Source organism: Limanda limanda, chromosome 20 (genome assembly GCF_963576545.1).
Source record: "Limanda limanda chromosome 20, fLimLim1.1, whole genome shotgun sequence".
NCBI classification, from domain to species: Eukaryota; Metazoa; Chordata; class Actinopteri; order Pleuronectiformes; family Pleuronectidae; genus Limanda; species Limanda limanda.
Window position 1 is genome coordinate 20,289,480 of NC_083655.1, and position 20,058 is coordinate 20,309,537.

Sequence of the window (20,058 nt, forward strand, 5' to 3'; positions counted from 1 at the left end):
GGGGCGAAGAGTCTTTTTTTTTTTACTTCTCCGTCCACTGTACGTTTGAAAACAATTCACCGCCAAACCCATAGGTGGCGCAACGGAAGACGAGCTCAGAGAAGCCTACCCCATTTGGGAAGAAGAAGTCCACGTGTGTCTGTTTATCTCTGTTAGCTTGTCTCCCACACACTGAACCATGGCAACTAACAGAACTAAATAAAGTGACACCCAGCGGGTCAAAATGCTGATGTTATCGTTTCTTATCTCAGCGGTTCCCCGGTCTTGTTTCCGAACTGTGTTGCTGATTCCACAGCTTGAATCTGCTTGAGGCTACACGGACCTAGCTAGCTCCCCCCCAGCTTCCACACACAGTCAGCAGGGACTCCCGGCACTAACTACTACCCAGTGTTTGCTTCTAACCTGGCGGTATTATAGAAACAGTGTCATGATAGAAGTGGAATTAAAGGCGTGACGGCGGGTTTTTGCACCGTTACCACTTCAGTTAGCATGGTTGCTAGCCCGCTAGCCTAGCCCGCTAGCGCCGTTTTGAAAGCTCGTTATAACCATATGTGACCGTGCAGTGCTCTAACCAGCCACCGTCAGCCGGACAACTCCGCTGGCTTAACACACACGTCACATTAATCGTAGAATCGTAGTTGTGTATGTGTTTATTGTGAATCAGGGAGTTAGAGGACCGGAAATGTGATATCCGGAAATGACGTCGTAGGGAAATTATGTCGTTCGCGGACCAATCACAGCCAAGAGCTGTCCGTGGGCTCTCCGACATAAACACGTAGTTAGAAAAATCAGACGTGTACGAAAAGCTCTCCGTAATAGAAAAGACGTAGAAGCATAAATTGGCCTTAAGGTGTGGTGCACATTACAGGATGTTCAACTCTTAACTAATTTTAAAAACGGAGACTACAGACATATGATCGACATATCATAATCGTCAAAACACACACAACAGAAAATTTGGCCAAACACACAGACGCAAGACCACACACTTCAGGATTATTTTGGCTGATAAGTGGCTCTCTCTGCCCTCTATTCAGGAACAAAATCAACCTCCTCAACCCAAAAATTGATGTAGTTTCAGGAGGAAAAGGATTTTCTTCTTACTTAATTTGGATCTTCATCCATGATGGGGAACCTCGAAGATCCTGTAAAGGGTCAAAGTTCCTGCAGTGGAATCACAGTCTGATTGGTTGGACCAGTTACGACTTATCTTTGTGCTAATGTGAAAACAAAAACTCTGTGTTATGGTTTTATAGAAAAAGGATTATTTATTTTCCAAAAGCAACACATATCTAACAAACAATCAAACAGACTTTGTTATGGTATAAAACAGACAGTAAATCCCGCTTCATACTACAACCAGAGAATGTTAGGACAATTTTATCCTTTCAAGTAACTATTAATTGATTCTCAACATTTGTATAAAAATGTATTTTACAAACTAAATGTTCCAGGACTAATCCCCAATACCAGACCTTGTGTTTGGATTGTCAGGTTTTTGTTTGTGGCCCACACTTTCTTTGTATTCTCGTTTTGGACTCGACATTGAAGTAAATGCAAATGAACATCAGTGCCATCTGGAGGTTCAGCATGTCCTGTCATTCCCTTCAAACTGATCCATGAAATACCTTTTTTATATCTGCGTAACATATTGTGTATTGTTGGCTGTGTAATAGCCAGGCAACAAAGGAACAATAAATAACAACGCTGCCTGTCAGCAGTTAGAGGCTGAACATGCATCTCTGCATCCACCCCTCCTCTCTCTTCTTGCCTATAGTGCGCTCACCATAATTACACCCCCCGTCAAATCCCCCTTTTCTTTTCACATACTCCCCTCCCCTCTTCTGACCCTTTCCCTCCCACCCTTTCAGTCTTACAACAATAGAGGGGGAAACGCTGAGATCAGTGTGAAGAACAGATAAAAATAAAGGAATCAGAAAAAGTCAATATGTCAGGATACAAGCATGAAATAAATTCTGTGTAATCTGCCTGGCGTTGGATGTGTTAGCATGTGATTTGGTGTGTGATTGAAACAGTGTTTGCATACAGTGAAAGGGAAAATACAATATTCTGGAGGCTGTGCTTGCACCTCCAAACTTCATGCAAACCACTGAGGTGAATAAAGCTTTGGCTAAGTGTTGTACAGTAGTAGACAGATGGGACATTGAGTTTTCTTTACACTGGTGGTGACACTAAGGAACTGTGGGGATATAATGGCATTGGTAAGTTCTGCAAAATATTATTCTATTGTGTGTCTGTTAAAACTACATTTGTGTGAAAATGTTCTGTAGTAAACTTGCTCTTGAATTTGATATAAATCGAATTGCAATGTACGCTTTATAACTGCTTAATGTAATCTTGTATAAATCTTAATGTCTTAGTTGTTTACAATTTATCTGTAATGAAGCATGATGTTTTCCTGATTGGTGCAATTGTTGATTTAGTAAATTCTCTTTTTTCCATAAAAAGACTAACGCGTCTTGCTGGTGCAGATGGTCAGGTACCAAATGAGACAAATATACCGGTTACAAAAAATGACATATGGTTGGGCACACACTTGTTGACAACTTGAGTCGTGGCAGTCTTGTATACAAAGGTGTCTCAATGTACATAATGCTGAAATTAATGTAACTGAAGACAGCTCATCCCTGAAGTCAGTGTGCTAATGTCCACTAGGTGTGTGAAAAGAGCTCACAGCTTGTATTTTCTGTCCTATATACCACTCAGTGCCATCTAAAAATAACTTGTGTTGGGTTATTGACAACCTATTTACAAACGATGGTTAAGAAAGAAAGCATTTCCCTTTGTTACCGACAGTCTATATAGCCATTTAACTTAAGAAGGACCGATCCGTGCTGGATTGGTTTTAGAGACAAAACAAGAAAAGAACAGTGTAGCTGCAGTTAATTGCAAATTCTTAATAGTGACAGTAAAAGTCAAAATGATGTTGACATTGTAAAGATAATTCTGGATAGTTAAACTTGGTTAAGAAAATGTCAAGCGGCTTGTCCTGCTGAATATGTCTGTGTGACGGTTGGTCTATCGGTTGTCTCTTCAGGTTCATTCCAGTGATGTTGCACTGCTGTTCCATGTGAAGACACCTTTACACGGTTTTCAGCTAAATGTCTCATAAGTCTTTAATGGAAAGTGTTCTCACACTTTTGACCACTTGTCTCTACTGTATCCTAGCGATGTTTGTCCATTTTTCAAACAGTAGGGGAGGAGATATTTATCTTTTTCCACAATGAAGGACCTTGAGCTGGAGGTGGAGTAGGTGTGTGTTTATCACAATCAAGCAAAGTCAGAGAAGATGCCCTCGTGTGTAGGGCAGAATTTTAAGAAAAGGAAAAAACCTCTCCAGTAGGGCTGCAACAACTAATCTTTTAAATCGATTACAAAAATAGTTGCAAACTAATTTAGTATTCGATTAGTCGGGTCTAATATAATACACGGCATACACTGCAGCAGCATCTCCTTAGGTGGGGGTTGCAAACCAGCCAATCCCAAGCCTTATGTAGTTGACGTGACAACGCAGTCTGATCTCTGGAGTTAAGGTTTGAAAAATGGCAGAGACAAACGCCGCAACTGAAACAGCGGATGCAAGACATTTAAGGTGCGAGAACAATGAGCTGATTCTACAATGAAAAGCAGCATAACATCACGGTGGTATTACACTGAGGAGAACACACATTCTGCCTCTTCCACATCTTCTCCTCTTGGTTTACTGGTGGATCATAAAAAACTTTAAGGTTCATACCGCATCGAAGTTGTGCTGCTGTGTGGTGTGAAATCAGCTTTACTCAAGTTTTCTCTGAAGTTTTAACTGTCACTTCCCCAACTTAACAAGACTTACATTCTAAATGAAGAAAGGGCGTGTAAATAGCGCAAACATAAATCAGTTAAACAAAGATACTAAATGTAATTTTCTAATTGTTTCACAGCAGTGATATTATAAAGCAAGAAAACAACCTGCTGGAATGAAATGTTGCATGGCTCAGTTTGATGTAAATATCTTTTGCAGCTCATCTGCTGTGAGTGACAGAGACGTAGTTTTAACATTAGTTAAACAAGTGTAACTATCCATTATTAACGTCATTTTGACTAATCTTTCTTTCAATGTGACAAGGGAGAATTTTCATACAAGATTTGTATATAATTCTTAATATTAAACACAATACCTTTGATTATGTTATACCTACCCAAAACTGAAATTGTCAACATCTGTAATTTCACATGTGTGTAAAACAGCATTGTATTAAAGGACTAAGTTAATTTCAAATAAATAGCAGGAAAGGGTCAAAATTCATCTCTTGTGTTTTTTTAATCGAGTTGCAATTGAGTTTGAAATATGAAATGCATATAAAAGCTTACGTCAGAGCGTCCTGACACCGAGTTGTGTCTTGTCACACCCCTACTAGTGATGTCACAGCAGGTATTTGGTCTGCCACAGCTGATTGGAATTACTGGCTGTGACATTAGTGCACCATGGCTGAATGCAGCTCAGACAGCTGTGCAGTATCAAAGCTCTGCTCTGTGGGATTCAGCTCGAAGCCAAAGAAAGTCTGCAAACTGTAAAATTAACCAGTGTTTCCCTTTAATTACCAAGACTGTGGCAGTGTGCCATAGTGTGATTTGTCTCACCACAGTTTCATAATTACCGTAAATTTGGCATGAGACAACACATGAGATCTCTAACAGTGTTTTTGCTTCGTTGTAGAGCTGCGTGCTCATGCCCTGATTTCTCTCTCTCATACACAAACACATTGACCTTTATTTCATTATCTGACTGACCATTAGCAGCAACAAGAGAAATCCAGCCATGTCAGTGTGCCATCAAAACAACTTTTAATAGGCCTTGCACTCATCCTCACTGAATAAGCTAATAACTGTTAGCTTTTTGTCTGTTGGCATTTTCAGAGTGGCTACAATTGCTGTGTAATGCAGTGCCTGAGGGACCAGGCCACACTTTGTTTATCTGTACTTAGGTATGAAATGCTCACACTAATCAAACAAACTTGATGCTGGGGTCAAGTGTACTCTAATCCACCAGCGGCTGGCTGTTGCGGAAACCCTGTATTTCCACATTTTATGGCCACTTTTCCCAAACAAGTTCGAAGCTTTGCCTCAATCACGTTAATAGGCTCTCCAATCTCATCTCTGTTTAAATGTCGGTTTCTCTCTGTGTAAGTGTGGGCGGAGCCAGCCGAGGACCTCCGTGACCATTGAACACACCTCGTATTATTGTGTGTTTTCTGTTATCTGATCATAAGTGGACAACTCTGATTGCAGGCACCCACACCTGGCAATAAAATGTAGCCTCATGTGCGTCTCATGATAACATCTGAGATCAGATCTCTCCTCACTACTCTAGAAAAACAAAGACTTCAGTACACAAAGATATATTGTTTTTACCCAGTCTGAGTACACAAGTGTGTCCAATGTCACTGTCCGTGTGTGTGCGTGTGTCGGCACGAGCGAGTAAAAGAGAGAGATGAGGTGTTAGGGCTGCTCGATTATGGAAAAATCATAATCACGATTATTTTGGACAAAAACTAAATCACGATTATTCAAACGATTATTAATATGTGCCCATATTTTTTTAAATGACTAACCGGAAGTACCAGTCACTTCCGGTTCCGGTAAACACCGATTACGGCTGCGTGTCTTATTCCTCCGTGAAACCATGCAGGATATCGGTGCCTGGTTATTCAAACCCTTAATGATGGCAACATTCTCCATAAAAACACTTTGTAGCGGGTCCGGTTTGAACAGCCCGGCGGCTGCGCACTGTAGAGCGGACGCTGCGCGGCGCGGCCGCTACACTGTGTGGTGCTGCTGCTCGTCGGATTCGAATAGTCGATCAGACGGGGCTGCCCTCCCTCTGCCGTTTTCCACTCGCGCTGTTTTTTTAAATACCTCCGGTCCCCACACACACAACTCGCCTCCTTCACTTCACAGCTGCTTGAGTGCGAGTGCCAGTCAGCGGGGCCGCGCTGAATGCTCCGAGGAGGGACTGAAATGCGCATGCGCGTCTCTTTAGAAAATAGAAAAATGCCAAATAATCGTTTCAACTCGATTATAGTAGTTTGGAGATCGTTTGACCCCATAATTGTAATCACGATTATATTTTGATTAATTGAGCAGCCCTATGAGGCGTGGTCAAATCTATATCCCATCTGAATGCGTTCACACCTGTACTTTATAAAAATAAATGCATGTCAAACATTTAAGGGGCAATTTATCATGGTCAGCACATTCTTCCTGGAAAGATCACATATGTAAATGTAAGCAATGGTACGGCCATTTTAAAATGCAGGCTGCTAGTTTTCTTTGCAATTCACCATGTAAAGAGAAATACATGACACAAGCCGATGATATACCCAATGTGCTTATGTTTGTTTACTAGCCTTGGTGCTTGTCAATTTGAATGTTCAAATTGCATTCAGAGGCAACGAGGCAGGAGCTAAAGACCTTAAAAGCCTTCATGAAAAAGCCATATTTGGTTAATTAATTATGTCTGTGTGCTCCGTGTGAAAAGGAAGCAATTCCAAAAGATGTCCTCCTAAGATTAAATGAAGTACTTTTCCACTGAATCTTGTGATATTTGAACTTAGAACTTTTAAAATACACCATTGAAACAGTGAGTTTCTCAGCACGTGATGTGTTTTGAGGGTGTGAATACTGCATTTCAGGTGGTGCAAAGTGAATTTAGGGTTGGAGTTTGTAAGCTTAAGCTTTACACAGGGAATAGTTGCAATTTTTCAAGTAGATGACATGTTTTGATGCACTTCCTTTGAAAAACTATAGCAGTTACATCTTTATTTTATTTGATGAACATTGATTATGTACAGAGCATTGTGGTGTAAAATTTAATTGCCAATATTTTGGGAAAATCTATTTCAACTGCAATATCCAAAAATCGCAATGTTTTTTTCTCTAAATCGGTTATTTTGGCAGCAGCTTTATAGAATAATTCACCCAAAAATTATAATTCACTCATTTGCAGGGTAAACAGTGTAGCAGCCGAATCCAATACAACTGAGGATATTAGGGGATTATCTTCAGGCATAAAACAAAACTGCAGTCCTGTTTGTGCTGCTGAAAACCTATAGTATTGTATGCCATTCTTACTAATCCCTATTGTTAGTTTGCCATGCTTTGGGTCATTAATCCACTGATTAAAAAATTAAGCAGTCTGCAGTGAAGCAGCAGTGGGCCACAGCTTGGTTCTGCTGCTTAAAGAATGTAAAGTAATTCTCATTAATGATGGATAATTTCATTACCCACGACACATCCATTATTAATCATATTTAATTTGTATGACCCAATCAACCCAATCTGCAGATAAATCATGGTTCCCCAAGTACAAGCTGTTTGGTAAATGTTAGGCTCAGGTGATAAGAATAAGGACCACAATGATAGATGAAATCATCTAAACCCAGCCAGCGTAGTGCCTGTAATTTTAGCAAAAAAGTCATGATAGCAAGTAGCTGCTGACAGTTTCTTTCCAATGATTAGTGTCCTTAAGTTACCGCAGACTCAAGGGGCCTCATTTATAAAACAGTGCGTAGCGTTCATGCTAAAAGTGTACCTGCGTACAAAAGCCGAAAAATGGTGAACACAAAAAGAGATTCCGATTTATTAAACCGCACAAACACCTGAAGGCAATGTTCCCTTAGATTAAACTGGAAACCTGAACACCAAATAGGGCTGGGAAATAAAAAGAAATCGATAATTATTGCGATATAACTTTTTCACAATAGAAACTTAAGACATGTAGAGATAACGTCAATATAACTCATCCCATCCACGTTTGGACGGATAAAGCGAAGAGCCAATGATAATGAGAATAGCCTTGTGTTTGATCGCTGTAGAGGTTATACAAAACATGTTTAAATCTACTACATACAGAGTAAGGACATCAGGGTTAAGAGACCAGAACAATCGGAGTCATGAGCGGACATCATCGATTAATAACAATTTTAAAATATAGGACTAGATGGTGAATATCCCATGTGATTATCAGTTTGTGTATGAAGAGGGACATAGACGAGCGGGGACAGTCTCACACACTCCTAACACCACTAAGGGATATTATTTGGAAATGGAAGTTTGAAAGTGAATAGTTTCTTGAATTTTTTCAAAGAGTCATCTCCAGTGCACATGGTGCGCTTGATGGCACAGTCACGTTCTGACGAAGTGGATCAATAATCTGGCTTCAGTTCACCACTTTGGGTCTGCATCGTCATTTTCCCGTCTCCAAAATGTCTGTAATAGTGAACAAGTGAGCACATTCTCCCGTCAAGTTTGTTTTTATAGATTCCAAACGTTTGCTTGTGTGTACGCAATGGTTATAAATGAGGTCCCAGGTCTGTAGACCTACTTGGAATCGCCCTCCTGGTGGTCACTCTGTTTTCTTTATCCAGATAGTACGAAGCGATCGCTGATTTCTGCACCAGAATATTTCAAGTTCTGTGCTGACTGCCGATAGTAACTATAGTAACAGCAGGAGAAGATCCACTACATGGTAGTCAGGAAGCCAGCACTTTTTCAGTTTGCCATTTCCTAAGTGGTAGTTAAAATAAATACAAAATTGTTTGCAAACAAGGGACGAACTCATCTCAACACAGAATTTCTATTGTCTCCAAGGCGACAAGACGCAATTAGTCTGCAGCCCTGCACCGGTAGCACTGTCCATAGATATATATAAAGACTAGATATCTCGCTCGACGGAGCCGGACGTCACCACATGGCGGCCATCTTGTTGCGGGAGGCTCTCTCACCCATAACATTGTGTTGGTAGTTGTAAATAACCATAACTTGCTGAATTTTCAACCGATTTTGAAACGGTCTGGTTTGTTATAAACGTCAGAGATGTAGATATGATGTTTCAAAATCGGTTGAAAATTGAGCAAGTTATGGTTATTTACCACTACCAACACAATGTTATGGGTGAGAGAGCCTCCCGCAACAAGATGGCCGCCATGTGGTGACGTTCGTCTCCGTTGGCCGGCAACGCGGCCGAGATATCTAGTGTTCATATCTGTGGCACTGTCTGTGGGATAAGGAAGTGCACCCCCCGTGAGGTCACACTGCAGCAGACCAGGGGTAAAGGAAGGATTGCAAAAAACAGGTGACGCATCAGCTCCATTGAACATGATGACATTAATGATAAAACATCAGTGGTTTGAGTTATTAATGTCAGGATCCACTAAACACACAAGAGGTTTACTGTAGAGCAAATCAATTCAGCAAAAAGAGCTTGTACATTATGTACACACACAAAGTTAGGGGTGCATTGATCGGTAGAGACATCACAAGAAACTTTGATGCCTGGATGAGAGAGGTCTCGTTACAATGAAAGAAAAGCTGTACATTTTTAAGCACTCAGAAAAACACATCTCCCTGGAGCGAGGTGAGATGTCTGTGCCAGCTTGGAACAAAGACTTGCTTTCAGGCTCCACAAACATGAAAGTTCCCAAGTTTGACGTGAGGTACTTTGAATGAGATTCAAAATGTTCAACACTTTGCTTTCCCTAGGCTCTAAAAGAGATGCCGTTAGACATTTCAAACACCCGTCCTGAATAAACACTAGTCTCAGCTAAGCCTGCACCCAGCTGACATCACAACCTCACTTCATCCACAGACAGGATGCCTCTGAACTTGACAACTCTTTGAGAGCACTCCCCCCTGTAGATGAAGCTCCTGTCAAGTATGCCTTTGCCAATGAGGGCAAATACCACAAACTGACATGTTTTAAATCATAAAACACAGGCAGGTAAGAGAAAGAACTTCCCAGAAACTCCTAACCAAACACGGATACAAATCAGAGGGGTAAATTATCTTGAATGAATGGGAAGGTAATGTCAATATAATCATTTAATCAGGTTTATACAACATTTATTGATAGATTTTCTAACGAGCTCAGTCTCATATTGTCTTTAATATTAAACAGTTTTGTTCGATGCAGTCAAGGGTCAAGGTTTTAAAAAAAGAGGCCTTTGGAGTTTTTGACCACTAGTCCTTAATATTTTGATGAGTGCATCCCTCTTTTGTTAGATCTTGTGCACTTTTTCTCGCACTTACAGTAGTCTTATTTTAACAAACGCAGATTTTTCAGTCTTTACCATAGAGTTTACTTCACTGAACCAGAGAAAGTTGGAAAAAAGAGGAAAGTTAAAGCAGTTCAGTTGTTAATGTTTATGGGAAATGTAGTTATACATGAAGGAAGAGAAGAAATGGGCAAACTCAAACCTATACATTTTTTCTGAAGTTAAGCACTTTATTTTAAGATGCCTTTTTCAAAAGACCGTTAATGTATTTTTTCAAAGCAAACACTACAGTTCAGTGGGAAAATTTATAACAAACAATGTGGAAAAACTATTGAATTATACTTTATTATCTTCAGAATGTTAATAGTCAGTTTTTTACTTCATGCCGACATTGATACAACAACCAGGATACTTCAAGATGTTTTTTTTTTTACTTTTGAACTTGAATTTGCACAGTGTTGGTATTCCTCCAGAGATTAACTTGAAGTTTTCATTTATTTCTCTGTTGGACAATTTTTATCGTGGAAAAATGCCTTGCAGTGCATACTTAGTTTTTGGCAGATTTGTTTGTATTTGAGAGAACAATATTAAATAAATATAAATGACTCAAGTTTTTCAATTTAGATTTTTGATAAATATATTATTATATTAATCAAGTAATAAAAAAGAATCGTTAAATGAATCTATTGCAAAGATGCTGTCACACATGTTGCCCTGCCCCCACTCTGTTCCTTGGATCATTCTCTGTGTTGGTTCCCCCTTTTCAGTGGGGCATTTCAGCTTGGAGAGTCATTTGCATAGGTCACGGCCCCACCCACCCTACCCCCAGCCAGAGGGCCAGCTTCATTATGGCCAGCCCTTTGTCCATACCAGATGTGCCCCCTGAATGTGTGTGTTGAGCAAGAGGTCCCACTGCCTCGACTCAGATTAACCTCCCCCCTCACACAAACACAGAGCACACCAGAAAGGCTGCTATCTTCCCTGCTGAATGGTTTGACCTTGCTGGTTGGGACGGGAGCTAAAGCTCAGCAACATACTAGAAACCAAACAGTGGCCAACACTATAACAGAAACAACATACTGTCCTTGACACTGAAGAAACAGGAGATCGATTATCAGTTTTGGACAAATAGCTAAGAGATTACAGAAGTGGAAAAAATTGCATGTTACGCAGTCAATCCTCATACACTTGAGAATAGCAGTACCACTCATCTGTAGAGCGATATATTGGTGTGTCCCAAAATTTAAGTGTAGTGTTCTTTGACACTCTGCCAATGATGGAAAATCTCTACACTGACAATGAAGACATAACTTGAAGCTCAGTGTGTCAAAGTTGTTTCTCTCATGTTGCATTTGCATAACATTTGGGCCGAAGCACCCTTTGCTCACAGCTATCACAACCACAAGACAAATACAACGACAACCCTGATAACAACCCAACAGCATGTCTCCTGTGATGCAACCTGCCTGTTTCTTCACTGAAGAACACATAATGCTGAGGAAGCTTTCTGTTCCTACACAACAAAGAGGACGGAAGTATAGCTAAACATATTGCGAATGGTGAGGGGGTGGGGTGGGTACATCTGTCTACGCTGCTTGTATTATAAATATGCAGGACCTCGATCTAAAGGTTAGACAGCCAGTGCCTTGGCAGCTGCTCCAGCCCAGTACAGCGCACTCCCCCCACACACACACACACACACACACAAGATCTATTATAACAAACACATCTGAAGTTGAAGCCCCTAACCAAGAAGTCCAATAAAGTAATCACCATCATTATCATCTGTCCTTCTCACTGTTTTCTAACAGAGACGTCTTCACTAAACAGCATTTCTCCAGTATTTAGCTTGCAAAGCAAGGCTGTCTCTTGTTGATGCAGCAAGGACCTGTTTCAATAACAGCCAACTCTTGTTTGAAGAGAGGATTCTCAAACCCACCGTTTTGACACCACAAAGAGATGGTTTTTACTTATACCTGTATTGTCTTCATGGGTAACGACAAATTGTTATAGGCTTGGGCCTTTATATACCTTGACAGAGGCGAGACAGGCTTCACTCCATCATTTCCTCCGCTGGCCACTGGCACGGCTACAACCTCTCAAATTAGTCGTGGTTCCTTGGTCCAGGACAAGGGGCGTCCAGGGTCACCCACATGCCTGGCATTCTTCCATTGCTGGTACTGACAGCACGGCACACAGCACCCAGAAAAACAACGGTCAACAGGCGTTTCATTGAAACACTCAACACACACACACACACACACACACTAGGGATGTCACGAGAACCGATACCTACGATAACTTTCGATACTAACATAACAAAACGATGCAGATGCCCAAGTTTTTGAAGTACCGTAGGCACCGTCAGCTTCGATGCCAGCAGCTGTTAGCAACTTAGCATTAGCATCGGTGCTGCGCCAGTCGACGTTTACATTCTGAAAACCAAGACGGCAACTGCGGCTGCAGCGTTCGCCCCACCTCGACTTGTTTATTAAAAAGGCACAAAGAGTCGTGTATGGAAGTATTTTGCGTTTGACGCCGGGTTTACACCGGACACGGAAGCAACGCCGCCGCTCCGCGCTAATCCTTAGCACGCCGGCACATGGTTGTTTACACCGGAAGCTGAAGCGACGCATGGGAGTGGATGGGAGCCAGCTGTTATTTAAGGCTTGGTCCTGCGCTTACGAGTCGCTTTGGCGTCGCTTCAGCGTCCGGTGTAAACCCGGCGTGAGGCAGATGTATCATTTAATGCATAACGTGTCTCACAACAAAGCGTCACTCACATGCGACCGCAACTACCGTATAACCCTCAGTATATGCGCAGCGCAAGCACATTGAATTACCGTATATGACATTAACAACATCCAAATAATGCACTTTTTTTTTACCGTGGTATCGAAATTGGCATCGAGAATCGTGTTATTTTACTGGTATTGGCACAGACTACTGAATTTTTGGTATCGTGACACCCCTAACACACACACACACACACACACACACACACACACACACACACAAACAAAGGCCCCAGCAGCTAGAGAGGGGGGCTTAGAATGTGGTGAAGATGAAAGTTAGTCCAAAATACTCGACAGTCTAAAAAGGGAATATTTACACTTACACAAGATGAAAAAGCCAAAATATCTAGCGAACCCTACGGACAGCTGGAAGCAGAGCTCCCACTATTGTTATTATGAAATATGTAATGACTGTTGTTTTTCTAAATAGGACGAAAACTCATACAGCCCACTTTTAATAACAAATGCATTACTCTCTCAAGTCTCCCTTTAGCAGGGCTCCTTATTAAAGATCGTGTGCTTGTTCGCACAAGGTGGATATTTTTTGCTGGACAAGGTGAAGAGAAATTTTCTTTCCAAACAGGATAAGTTAAAAAGGGTTTTCACAGTATAAGTCATTGAGGTCTGGATTAGGGATGCACGATATTAGGAAAACATGCGATATGTAACAACGTTGTTGAATGTTGCAACGACAATATGAATTGTGATAAATAAACAAACGCTAAAGTATGCTGAGGACAGCCTGGCCACAGCGGCACCATGTCCGGGGCAGACACCCAGAGAGCCATGCACAGCTCCACCAAGCCTGAGCACAGTGTTCATTTGGGGTCTTTCATAAATGTTTGGAGCGTTTAAGTGGGGTTTTTCAGTTTTTACCGGCTCAGTCAGCAATTAAATGATTAAATCTTTGTTTTTATCACAGAGAGGAGCTGTGCACTACCAACCGAATCGAGCCAAACAGTGTTGATATTGGGGCATCATTTCAAACTAATTGTAGCGAGTAAGAGACGTCAGATGAGTCTGCGAGAGAGTTAGTGAGAGAGAGAGCAGCGGAGTCAGTGTGTGTGCACGCTGTTATCATTCCTTAAGGTTCTGGGACCTTGGTTTTTTCCCCCAAGTTTTACATAGGAAAATTTTTTAATTCCATTACCTCTGGCACAAGGAAGAATACAGATTTGTTTATCCAATCACCAGCATCATTGTTTGTGTGTTCAAGTGGTTGGGTGAATGAACCTGCCACCAGTGTTTCCCCTAGGTTCACAGCTTTTGGGGGGGCGGCGGGGGTTTTCAGGTGGTTGATGCGACATGTTTTCCAAGATACTCTCTGTCCGCTGGTAGGAGTGTGCTCACCTGTGTGTGCACGTGTCAGTGTGTGTGTGTGTGTGTGTGTGTGTGTGTGTGTGTGTGCGCGATACAGAGAGCAGAGGAGAAATCTAAACGCAAGACCATGTAGAGACAGAAATTACATGCCGTTGTGTAAATAAGATAAATAACATAAGGCCATTTAGTTTGTTTAATAAAAGAGCAAGCTATAGACCTGTTTTATAGTAAAGGTAACCTAAAATGACTTATGTTGAGATCTGGCGCTATATTAAAAAAAATATAGTGCCCCCTCACTATTATGGTAGGGGAAACACTGCGTTACCATTGTAAAATCTTTACATAACAGTATGGTTCTGTGATATGTCAACAAACTGGAGCAGCTGAGTCTGCCAAACATTACACTGGTAGTGGTAACTTGGGAACTAATGGAATGCTTGTAGTTCAAAGCCTTACATCCCAGGACATCGTCTGACCAATACCGTCTGTGTACTCACACTTCTTTCAAAAGAGGTTGTCCATTAAGCTGCCGGATTGTTTCAGAATTAACCAACTAGCTAGCTAACATAAATGCCAACTGTCCAATATTAGGCTGATAAACTTTCAACAAGATGTTATGCTTTTTTCCATTTAATGTAGCGGAACAAGATTTACGTTAAAAACGTCATCCACATATATTTTCACTGCAAGATCATCCTAACCTAAGTAGTCCGATGACTAAGCAGAGCCGCAGCCGTCGCTTGTGACTGTTCCATCAATACATTTCATCAAAAAGCAGATTATAATAGCGCGGGAGTGTAACATTAGCATATATATTTCAACTGACCCTGAATTTACTTTCACCATGACACAGACAAAAATAAAAAGATTGATCTCAGTGCAGAGATCAAGACTGACATTTAAAGAAAGGGTGATGAAGACGAGAGAGGAAGAACTGCTACACTGCAAAAAGGAAAAAGTACAGAAGATTTAATATCCCAAATCAAGGCAGTATATGCTTTTTTCCTGACAACATATTTCTTGTTTCTTTCTATGTCAGAGAATCTCCCTTGTTTCGAGCATTTTCCCACAAAAAAACACAGCACATGTTTCAAGTAATATATATCCCAGTATATTTTTTGAGAGCTGAGTTTCTGCTGTAGCCAGGGTAGGATCAGCGTTATGTTTGTGTCCTGTTAAACGCACACAAAAAAAAGACCTTATGCTATTCAAACAATGACCGCCTGATTACCACAGACATTTATGTTCTCTGGTTATTAGATTGGAACCAATAGGCTCATTTAAATGCCAACACAAACCGAACAAAATTATAGTGTCTACATTTTGCTTCAGGCACACTTTTCATAATAGCATTAAACAGTGTTGTGCCATTTCTTCATTGTAGAGCGATATGCAGACCTTGATGACCCAATGCTCTCTCTCTCACATACAAACACAGTGACTCATCTTTCATAGTCCGAACGGCCATCACAAGAAATTTGCACCATCGCTGGACTTACAATAAATATTTATTTTACCGTCCTTGGCGTAATTTGTTTATGCTTAAACTGTACAAGTTCCCACATTATTAAATGCAGTTCTGAGCATGCTGCCTGTGTGCTCACTGGACATTCACAATAATCAACCTTCACTGGGCCTACCACAGAAAGCTAGGAGTGGCAATATAATAAATCAAACTTATGTATGATCGTCAGTCTGATGATCTGTTATTATTTACCATCAGATCTTTGGTTTTAATAACTTCAACAGATGCCATCAAGGTTTTCTTGACTTGTTGCATTGAAACTGCAACAATACCTTAATAGTTCACCAAAAAATAAAAATGGAACTCATTATCTGCTCACCAGTATGCCGAGTGAGGGGTGGGTGAAGTCTTTGAGTCCACAATACATGTTTGGAGTCTCAGTGGTAAACATGGTGTCAATGAAGCCGTTTGAGTCAAAAATGAATGTCAGGGCTTCCGGACACTTGGATGACATCACGCGAGCAGTATGTTTTTTTGGACATCTAAAGAAGGGATTTAATTTACATCAATCAGTTTGGAAGTGGCTGTATAATACCCCTGAAACTCCAAAAGTGTTTTGTGGACTCAAGCACTTCATCCACCCCTCTATCGGCATAGTGGTGAGTGTGTTTCATTTTTCATTTTTTTGGCGAACTATCCCCCTAAGCTCTTCCTTGGTATATCACATATTGGGCTGAAACTAACGACAATTCTGAAGGTCGATTAATCTATCGATTATTCAAACTATTAATCGACTAATCAGATTATGAATGACACAAATTCTCAATTGCTCTTACTTAGCCAACAGCTTTTAAATTGAGCTTGAGGTTGTTCGCGGCATGTGATGACTGAAAATTAAGACAATAAAGATCAATACTTTTTCAAAAATGTATTTTAATAAACTTTGCTGCACATTAGGGTACTATTGATACAAAAATAAAGAAAAAAAGTTGTCCATTTAAAACCAAGGACAGGCAAAGTGCTAATTTAAAAAAAATAATAATAATTTTAATTTCCCTTTTTCCAGTGAACCAAGAACAGGCCAAGTGCTGATACTAATAATAAATTAAAAATCAAGTATCCATTTTTTCTGTTAACAAAGAGACAAGGAAAGTAGCAGCAATAGAAACATCACCAAACAAAACTAGTCTTCTTCGGACTGCGTAATTGTGATTAAAAAAGACGTTTTTCAGGCAATAGGTTAACATTACGCCTTTAAACTCGTTAAGAAATAAGATAGGAAGGGAGCGAGATGGCTCACTCCTCAGCTACTTCCATCAGCACCGCTGATAAATCGATGTTTAGTTCAGCTGATGATGTAAACAACGAATCATCGATGATTAAATTTGTCTCCGACTATTTTTGTCAGCGATTTTTGTCGACTACTTCGACTAATCACATATGCTTTGCAATATGTTGTATGAAAGTGGGACACCGGTTTTGTAGATTGCATCTCTTTAAATCACCAGATGCTTCATTACTAGCAGTAACCCTGGAGCAAAAACTGAGATGCCATGCTAAACTAATCACATCCTTTGTGTTCTGGGACCGACAGGATTGATTTGGAGGCTTGCTTGGCAGCCGAGTGCATTTGACTCAGAGTGCTGACACAGCACTTGATTATACCAGCCACTCCTGCTAAATGTGGCCCGTTTACTTACTATGCCTAAAGGGGGGCACAAACGGGAAGAAAAACACGACTCAGAGCAGACAAATGAAATTGGAGGGTGGGAGGGCTGAAGCAAAGTAGAGGGAGAAACAAGTGATAGAGCGTGAGCACAGAGCCGATTAGGCAGGAGGATGAGGAGAGTAGTAGTGACACCGCCTAATTTAGACTGCTGCTGGGACTCGGATGTGTGTGGATGCTTTTGTGTGTGCACTACACGGTTGTACACAAGACAAGTGCACGTGAGCTGCAGGGGTGTGGTGCTGAACACACCACAGCGGCTCAAAGTAAAAGGTGTCATTTAAGGTGTTCTCTGGCAAAATGATATTGATTCCTTTGTGGAGACACATATACATGCGTGCTGTAGATGCTGGATATTCAGGTCAGTCACATTACTGCTGAAATGAACATTGGAAGACTGATTATCTGCATCTACAATATTGGATTCTATTCTGATGTAAATGACGCAGCCCTGAGCGTGGACTCCAGCCATGACAATCCTATTGCTGGACAAAGACCCGGAGTTCTCTCTGGTTTCACGTGTCCCGGAGCCAACATATCAATTTGATAACCAGCCTGCATCTGAAGCAGTGGGGGGGCACATGCGGACACGACCATGCGTTTTGGCAGGAGGCGGCTCCGATCAGATCTTAATGCACGCTGCCCGAAAAGCATGCTCCTCCATTCATTATGAGGCAGGCGCTCTCTCTCCCTCTCCGTCCACACAAAGGAATGTGACACAAAGGAAACTCTGCGAGTCAATAGGAAAGCACAAACGCTACCTGCTATTTGCACATATGAGAAAATAGCCCTCACCTTTTGCAGTCGCATGCTGGCTAATGCAAACAAAGGAGATGGCCAGTTTTGCGGCAATAACAACAATGCATGAATGGAAGCATCGGTGCTTGCTGGTGGACCAGAGCCATTCCCTAATGAGCAGCGACAAACGCTTGAGCCCAATTCACAAATCATCACGCCGATTCCCCCGAGTGTGTTTAAGAGACGTGCATCTCTTGGCATGCAGAAAGGATGCCAGGTAGCACAAAGCAGCAGGGTTCCCGTCAGCGTTTCAGCCGCAGTCTGCTTCCGCCGCGTTCACATGAGGTGAACTCAAACCATGCCTGCAGAGCGATGTGCAAAGTGGATTTGAAAAGAACGATGTGCATATTAGAAATGCACCAGAAGACTCCCAGGAGGGGTCGAAGACATTAAATCGTCATGTTCTGAACAGAGACTGTCGCACACGAGTTCGTTATGCTGTTAGATTTAGATTCGTATGGAAGAGATCGACCCCCTTGTGTTTTCACAGTGAGCTGCATACATGTGGTGCACATGAGGACAACGAACTGCGCTAAGAGAAACTGCTACACTTGCAGCTAAAACACGGGCAAATGTCAGAGGTCTGTGTTTTAGTGCATCGCTGCTGTGAGCTGCGGCTAAAGGCTAACAGGCTATCTACCGCGGGGCAGAGTAGATATGAACGGGAAGTCAAACTAGCAGCGAACACTCGTAACAGTTCATTAACTAAACAAACAAGAGGACCTACGGGGTAGAAACAAACCTACTGACGGAATAGACGCACAAATACCTGCGAGAAAAACTCAGAAATTTAGCTTACGGGCTTAACTCGCGTTTAATAGCTAAATCGCTAGCTTAACCCTGAAGAGCGAAGACTTGACACGGGGACAGCTCCGTGAGGTGTCAACAATCGCACGCAGAGAAGTAACGGGGATCCGGACACTCCGCCCAGAGGCAACGTGAACTTCTGCGGTTCAACTGTTTGCTCAGGATGAAAAAAAACCTCGGGATAGGACAACCAGCAGGTAAATGAACAACCAGTGTCCGACTCAAAACGGCAAACATCCACCCAGGGATGCTGCCAACTTTGTGTTTGTGAAACTGGCTGTTCCGTCCGCCGGACGACACTCCGGAGCTCTTTGTTGGCGCTAAATCCGCAAAAAAGCCGGGGAAACACCCTCTCCGGTCCCGGGCGGTGGCCGTGGGTTCTCCTCTACACCCAGTGTGACTTTTAGCTCCACTGCTCCATCCCCCCCCCCCCCCCCCCAGACAATAAAAATTCCTCAGGCAGGCAGCGGCAGGCTGGCCGCCGACCCTGCGCCATCTTAGTTAGACACACTCCGCTTCTTCATTCCTCTTGAACAAAGAGCTTTTCTAACGGAGCCCGCTGGAGCCGCGGGAGAAACTTCGGAGAAAAACGCCACCGAGAAAAACCACAAATGAACGGTGTCCGTTAGAAGCCACTTACCACTGTTTACTTCTATCCCTGTCCCGAGCAGGAGGACGAGCAGGAGGCACGATGTTGCATCCATCGTGGCTACGGACCAGACTGGCAGCCCAGTGCTAACTTCTCCCAGTGCTCAGGAAGGTAGCCGCTGATTGGCTGACAGCACCGTAAGTCCTGCCTCTCCAGTGTTTGTTGGGGGGAAGAGCGGCCCTGATTGGCGGTGGGACCTACCACACCCCGCCCCACTGGAGCAACTCTCCCACTGCTGTAAACAAACACTGTTGCCATTCACTGTAATGACAAAGTGTACATTTAAAGGCTTTATTCATTTGTATTCTCATTAACCAATGTTTTACCAAATAACAGGTTCGAACATTTTTTTTAAAACACCTCATAATATACCAAATATTCCTGTATACCCACTAACTCTTAAAACTAAACATTATATGTAATCTTGTTATTTAAAATTTTTGGCT

The 20,058-nt window shown here is 41.9% G+C and overlaps 1 protein-coding gene across 1 annotated transcript in view; it reads right to left on the reverse strand.

The window, feature by feature from the left end:
• tgfbr1b (transforming growth factor, beta receptor 1 b) overlaps positions 1-19,670 on the reverse strand; it is a 57,591-nt gene extending 37,921 nt beyond the window's left edge. Inside the window, exon 1 of the mRNA XM_061093904.1 lies at positions 19,604-19,670. Coding sequence (XP_060949887.1) covers positions 19,604-19,667 — 64 coding nt within the window. The 5' untranslated portion in view covers positions 19,668-19,670. The remainder of the gene's footprint in view (positions 1-19,603) is intronic.
• Between the last annotated feature and the right edge of the window lie 388 nt (positions 19,671-20,058).